A 7,425-nucleotide genomic window follows, 5' to 3' on the forward strand; every position below is an offset into this window, starting at 1 on the left:
GCGATGCACAAGACCAGAGCTGAAAGAATAGCACTTGTTGGATGATGTTAAATCTTCTGTACTTGCCAGAATGACTTCTGGCAAGTAGAATTTTTGTAAATTTGTTTCCAATTAGTGTATACAACAAATGTTGCTTATGCTCAGCTGAACTCAGCTTCCTGGAAAATGTCCCTACCAAATGGCCATCTGATTAGTCCCCATCAGGAGGAACATACTGTACCTGAACAAGAAGACTGGAGAGAAAAACAAATGGCAACAAAGAGCACTAGACGCACCGCTACGATGCAAAGAGAGAACAGTAGTGCACCTTTGCTCATTTGAGGCACAAATTCAAAAGGGTGGAAAAAAATCCAGTTTATATTCCAAAGCCTTTTTATTGCCTCAGGTCAATGACTTCAATCACACATCATCTTCCCGGAACCTAAGTGACGTTTTCTGGTGGTCTGAACAAGTGATTTCAAACACAGAAAATATCTGGATTCCAGCCCTATTTCATGCACTCTTTCTGAATCCTGTCACAAAGTAACTGATGACTTCAATCACACTGCAGCACTGATTTCCTCCCCTCGATCAATAGAAAACATTTCTTGATTAGGTTTTTGGTGCTAGGATGAATCTCATCATTATCAATCTTATTGACTGGCACCTTAAAGTACTAGTATACGAAGAGCCCTAGATTTATTTAAAAAAAAAAGTTTCTCCACGTTCATGGGGACTGAACTCCAATCAATCTATACTGCCAGATAGCTTAACCAAAAAAAAAAAAAGAACAGGAAACAGAAGAGCTGTGAAGGGAGCAGTAAGAACCCAAGGAGAGTACTGAAGACAAGGGCATAGTGGGTATACTTCAGAAAAAATATTTTGCTTAAATACAGCCCATAGACATGAAAATATAACTAAAGACTCAGTAGACATACACTCTAAGACAGAAATCATGTCACTCCTGTTCTCTATTTCAGCAAGAAAACTTCACCTCAAAGTGTACATTGAAATCTAATTTTAAAATGTAATTTGAACGTTACAAGTCCTATCTCCGGACACAGGTATTCATTTGTCGTATTTATATAGCAACTTCACCCTCAAGCTTCTTAAAGCATTTCACAATCACGTATTTGCAGTACTGTGTAAATGCAACCATTGCTAGGGCCATAATAACCGGAGTACAGGATATCACTCAGCAATTAAAAAAAGAAGCCTGTGGTCAGGTCAAGAAAACAACCAGGCAGGCAGTATTCAGTCTTTAAAAAGAGAAGCTAAGCACCCCTAGAATACGGCTTATAAATCATATACCTGCTCCTGCAATTGCACTGCTTGAGAGAGCAGATGTGTGAATTTCCCAAGTCACACATATTCCGTCTAAATTCAAACAGCAATGACTGTTTGCAATACTGCTACCGGCTCTCTCATTCAGCCAAGTAGAATCCAGGGGTCCCGAATCTTATCTCTGTGCATCAATACAGTGCTTTGGGCTGGAATCTGTTGCTGCGTTTCTTTCTGAAAAGCTGGGGGACTACCCAGGCCAACTATGTTAAGAAACACGAAGGTTGAAAAGTCGGGCACCAAAAAGCCTGTGCAACGTTAATTTGGGCAAGCATCATGATACAGTCCAGTTCCCCCTCACTGCATTCAAGGCCCTTACCCACATTCTACACTTTTGCAGTAAAACCAAATCCTGCATATAAACCATTTCACTAGACAGTTCCAAATAGCTCCCAGAACTGGTTCAGCTTGTGCACTGAATAAGCCAGGAGAGGTGATAAAAAACTCAGCATATGATTAATTAAGCTTATTACCATGCATATTCACAAGCAGGGTGAACTGGATCTTTTTAGAAAGGCTTGATCTTGGCATTTCCCTATTTTCTATGTGTGTCTTTGCAATCTCAATAGATCCACTGTAGCTGATCTGTGTATATGGTTCTATGATTCTACATGTTTATGACATATATGTGTTATATGTTTGTAAGACATTTGCTCTATCTGCACTGAGCACACCATATGTGCCTAACCTCAGTGTGATTCAGGAAAACCAAAGTTAGAAGCACAAACTCCTTATATAGTAAAGGAAGAAAAACAAGCACCTCCCGGAAGAACTGATTGAATAGACCCAGAATGATGACCTAAAGTGGATGTTGTGAAAACCTTCTTAAAGCAGCAAGTTTTTCCTACTTATTCTAAATATATATCTTTTTCCCTTCTGCGCTGCCAAAGGGCTGCTTAATTCACACAGATTTAATCAACACTTGGAAGCAGATGGCTAGAGGCCAGTGTTCAAGTAGGTCTGGTTGTGTAAAACAGTGCACACTTCCAATGTGTACGTGAGGAAGCAGTGTGTATGGAAGGGAGATGAACAGGGATTCATCTGGGAAGAAAGGAAACACAATGGATATCATACAGGAAGTTTATAATAGGCAGTTGAGACTGGGTCCTCTGGACTGAGTGACACTGGTCACACATGTGGCCAAAACCACCACACTGGTAAGAATAGCTGCAGTCAGCCTACGTTAGCCAGGAGCCAGTTTGAGAACATATGGCAAAACAAATGATTCAGTGCAATCTGCTCATTCTGCTGCTTCCCCCAAATATTGCTGTACTAACATCCTCTGCTTTTTCCCTTATTACATAGTGTTACTATTTAAGAGCATGGAAAACACCTGTAGGGATGACAGGGACCTACAGATTACTAGCATGATACATTGCTGTGGAGAGCCTCATACTGTTTCCACAGATCAGCTTGAGATGTTTCTATGTGTCCTGCTCCTTTCTCAAGGGAAAGAAAGGAAAAGGGAAAGCTAGCAGGCTCGTCCTGTTTTATCCTTTTTCTTTCTCCCAGGCAAAAAGGGATGTATTCTCCCAGTGCATCTCTAGCAGTCACCCCAGCTCCTAGCCAGCACCACTGCCCTTAGATTCTATGAGGGTCACAAGCAGCAGAAGTTTTATCATTTAAACGCCTATTCACATCCTTAAACATCCACCTTCAGACCCATAAGCTCCTGAGATAAAAATTTCAGTAAACAACAGAAGGTTTGGACTTTTTTCCTTTTATAGATGTGGTTGTACAAATAAGCCAGCACGCTAGCAAGCAGTGACATCTGAGACATCAGTGTTGCCAAAACTCAAGTCTTACCATGTTTATCATTTTAAGAGCCACAGATTTCCCCCAGAATCAGACTGTATTGATGATAAAAAAACCCTAGACCATTGTTTTTTAAAATGAATGTCTACCTCTCAATGGCCAAGGGAAGATGTTTGAAAACTTGAACCTTAAAAACTGAGACAGCACAAAGTAAAAAACATATTCTAAGGTTTTCATTTAGGTTTGTTTTGTAAAGCTCCAGATCTGGAAGGAAATCTAACCATTTCTGGGGATCTGAACTACATAGACTCAGGCTGACAGACTGCTCTCAGTTTCACTGAGGTACTTTTTCTGGTTCTGCCAGTAACCTGCTGTGTAACCTTGGGTATTCTCTCTTCACTGTGCTCTTACTTCGTTTTAATCTCTACCTTCCTTGTCATTGTTTGGTTCACTACAGTCCTGACCATTTGAAGCTCTAAACATGTTGTAAGTAGTCCACTAAAATGTATGGGACTACTCACAGAGAACATTTACACATATAGTAGTATAAAAGCTACAATAATATATATACATTTTACAGTGGAATTTTGTGTACGTATGAAAAACCACAAAAACAACTGAAAGCTGGTTATTCAACTATTACAACTACACACTGTTCCTTTCTTTGGAGATTTCCACTGCTAGCTCCTAGTTTGTTATCTAAAGAGATTCATCTTATGCTGTGCACAGTACCATATCACAGTGCAGCTCCAAGTTTAGGTCTCCTTTATTAGTGTGAAGTCGCACATAGCCCTTCTTCTTCACGTATTTGTATCTCACAACATCTTCATCAATAGCAGCTGTATCAAAGCAAAAGACAATAATTAGATCTCTGGAAGCTTACTCACTGATCTTTAGAAATTATCAGAAAACAAATTGCTAGATTCTACTGTATGACCTCTTCCCCTGGGTACTGGGTCTTCAGGGATTGTACTGTGCAATTCATCTATGATAACCTCACATGAATTTCTGTGCAAAACACTTTCCATTATAGAAAACCACCAGCTCCCCGAGAGCCAACAATATCATCTATATTTTTAAGTCACAGAAGCATTCAATATTACAAACTATAATTTTCAAGCAATGTCTACCAATCACAAACGTTACTTTGGAACCAAATTGTTTCTTGTTAAACTTGGAAGCCAAGCAGGTAATCATTAGTCAACCACAAATTGCTGACATATGAGGACGTACCCAGTTCTGAAAACAAATGAAGCAAAGTTACTGGAAACATTACTGGAAAGTCAAACCAAAGGATCTATCTAGGATGTTTCCACTTCCATTTTGTCAAAATGTCCAGTTAGTCAGATATTTTAAACACTCAAAGATTCACCTGAAAATCGCTGTAATCCATTAAGCAAAGAAATTTAACTTCGCAGATGTAATTTCAGCAATGTATTCAATCTTTGCCTAAGTGTGTGACATACTTCTAAATTTTAGTGTCAAAAGCCAGACCTTTCTCTTCAGCTAGGAATACTAATTGCTCAGTTATTTAATCAATATTCAAATTAAATAAATTCTATATATTTGTGTTTAGGCTAGAGAATGAAAGGAAAAATTTATTGTGCTAAAATGCATTTTTGTGTAACTTTGAAAAGCAGTAAATCGAAAGTTATCACCACAAAATTTGCTGTCATTCTAACCAATACCAGATCAGGCCAAAAAGGTGGTAAAGATTTTGTATGCTATTTGAGGAGAGATTACAGTTCATTCCTCACTTACATAAGTAGTTATCCCATTTTGTGGTCCCTGGGCATAGAAAATACCTCATTAATTTTAGTTCATAAGTAACTGCCATTCAAAACCAAAGCTAATCCGTAATTGCTCCATTATTTTCAGAATGAGCTCACTGGAAAGTAAGGATGTATCTGCTCAGGGAATACATTTCCATGGCATCAGTATGGACCAATTATCAATGTATTCCTTCAGTCCTCATAAGTATATGCATGCTAGGGAGCACACTTTAAAACTGGAAAATAAATGACTTGCAGCTAGGAAGTTCTAGTACCTGCTTCATGGGTAGTTTCAGGCACCATTGCAGTGGAGGTGAAGGAAGCACTTACTGCTCCAGTGGAATAGTGAGCCTGTTGACAGAGGAAAAAACAAGAGAAGACTACATTATATCTTAGAGTTCATCTCCTAAAGATACTACACAAGCACTAGAAACACAGAAATGTCACCCTTCTGAAGGCAGACTTTCCGCTCTAGCTCCTACAGAAAGAAACAAATGCACGACGCAGCGATAATTCCCCATCTGTTACCCATCACACTTGCTCTGATGAAACTCTAGTTAAGGCTGCCCATGCGTGGAGCTGAAGGGGCTTATTGCTTCCACTACAGTTTGATACATCATTATGCAAAGAATCTGTTATCAGAATTTATTTGTATGTCCACAGGTGGAGATATGAAAGAAGCGCTGCTGGCAAGACAACTGTAAAATTCTCCAATGTTGCTGAGTAAGTGGAAGGAAAATCCAGTGAACCACAGAGATACTGCGGAGGAAAGGAATCCACCCGCCTCCCACACACAGCCCTTCTGTGTGCAGAGGCACTGTCCCACAGTTCCCGATGTCTATTTTGAGCATTGTAGTTCTCCTGCAGAAAGGAAATGTGAACGCCACCCATGGGTTTTGTTTAAAGATCTAATAAACCCCGAGACAGGTTTAGGGGCGCTGGGGCAATGCCTGTGAAGAGCACAGGTCAGGCCAGCGCTCTCTCCAAAGGTTACACTGCATCCCATGCAGGTTCATAGTTATGCCCCGTCTGACTCTCCAACATGTGTAGAGCTCATCATTGTCTCTCACCTCTTTTGTTTCTCCCTACTTCTTTTGTTTTTTTACAAAACTACGATGCCCGGCAAAAGGGGCAAATGTGATCCTACTCCTTGGTCACACACACTCCCTAACCTGTCACTAAGCCTCCTCATTAAAAGCCATATGCTACATTGCTGTTCATTTTTTGTAAGTGTAATCAAAGCATGAAGACACATCTCAGAATTACTAAAGGAAAGCAGAATACTCTGGCTTGCCCAATTCAAACAGCCTTTGATGTAGGAAATATAGATGCAGATGAATTGTTTCTCTTGACAACCACCAACACATAGTAACATGCACCTGGTGGAACATCCTTTAAAATATTCCACTAAAAATCCTACATTCCAGTGGAATAAAATGGAGAAGCAGCTGTGGATGGTTTAAATATTTGCCCACACTAGAAATGATTCACTTCACTGCCCTTAAGGTGTATTCCTTCTGCCAATAACTGCAGGAAGCAATGATAAACAAATTCAAAGCAAGAGATTACAACCTGGGAAAAAAGGTTCTGCCAACATATACATCATAACCACATCAAAAAAGTTCTTCCTTCTTATTGTGCTCCATTTCTAAAATGTTTAGGTTCATTTACAATGTTTTAACAAAGAGAAACTCACTGACACATACAGTGTATTTCTAAGGAATCCCAAGATGATTCTCTCATTCTCACCCATGACGAATTTCCATACAATGGGAGTAGTGTCTGTTTATACTGCAATAAGGCCACTAAACTGAAAAACATCTATTACCATTCTTGAAGAAGTCAATCAGTGACAAACTACAAATTAAGGCAACTTACTGCATTCAGCTTATCCACTTTCTTCTTTTCAGGAGCCTTCATAGTTGCTGCTAGAATATCATCGCCTTTGAATTCCTTATAAAGCTCCAGTAAAGTCTCTCGGGTCTCTGTATTTGTGTTTTTCAAATAGTAAGATGGATCTAATTTTGCTTTTTCTTCATCTGCATAAGACAAAGTTAAATGAAAAATTCTATTTTGCTCATGTTCAGTTTATTACATATCTAGTTACACAAAAATCATCCAGACACTATTTCTGGTTTTTTAATAATCAAAGGTCTAGTAACTATACATATTCCTACAGAAACAGTAAATAGCAATGCATAACACTAACGACAGTATAACATGAAATATAGCACAATAAATGCCAATATGATGACTTATAACAAAAGAAAAAAACAACTTCAAATCAATGACTGCAAAGATTTCTTTGAAACCACTAGAATTATCTACGTTCATGGAAGACTTGTAAAATTTTTATAGAACAATAAAGAAAAGATACAGTTGGGTACAATATAAACTTCTGTCCTTTGCTTCCTCACTGAATGGCCAGGCCTGTGATGCAAAAATACCAAGATGAGATCTTTAATGTGATACGAGGGAGAGGAGGCTGGTGGACTGGCCTGTAGAAATTGTTGGGTTTTTGGGTGTGGGGTTTTCTGTTTTGTTTGGGGTTTATTAAATATTTATTTATTTATTTATT

At 38.9% G+C, this 7,425-nt stretch overlaps 1 protein-coding gene across 1 annotated transcript in view; it reads right to left on the minus strand.

The window, feature by feature from the left end:
- Positions 1 to 6,915, minus strand: part of PPIL2 (peptidylprolyl isomerase (cyclophilin)-like 2) — a gene marked incomplete at its 5' end in the record, with an annotated part of 41,391 nt that extends 34,476 nt beyond the window's left edge. Inside the window, 3 exons of the mRNA XM_010156318.1 lie at positions 3,808 to 3,914; positions 5,123 to 5,198; positions 6,726 to 6,915. Of these exons, the coding sequence (XP_010154620.1) occupies positions 3,808 to 3,914; positions 5,123 to 5,198; positions 6,726 to 6,915 (373 nt within the window). The remainder of the gene's footprint in view (positions 1 to 3,807; positions 3,915 to 5,122; positions 5,199 to 6,725) is intronic.
- Between the last annotated feature and the right edge of the window lie 510 nt (positions 6,916 to 7,425).

This window comes from Eurypyga helias, unplaced genomic scaffold, assembly GCF_000690775.1.
Source record: "Eurypyga helias isolate BGI_N326 unplaced genomic scaffold, ASM69077v1 scaffold32277, whole genome shotgun sequence".
Classification (NCBI taxonomy): Eukaryota; Metazoa; Chordata; class Aves; order Eurypygiformes; family Eurypygidae; genus Eurypyga; species Eurypyga helias.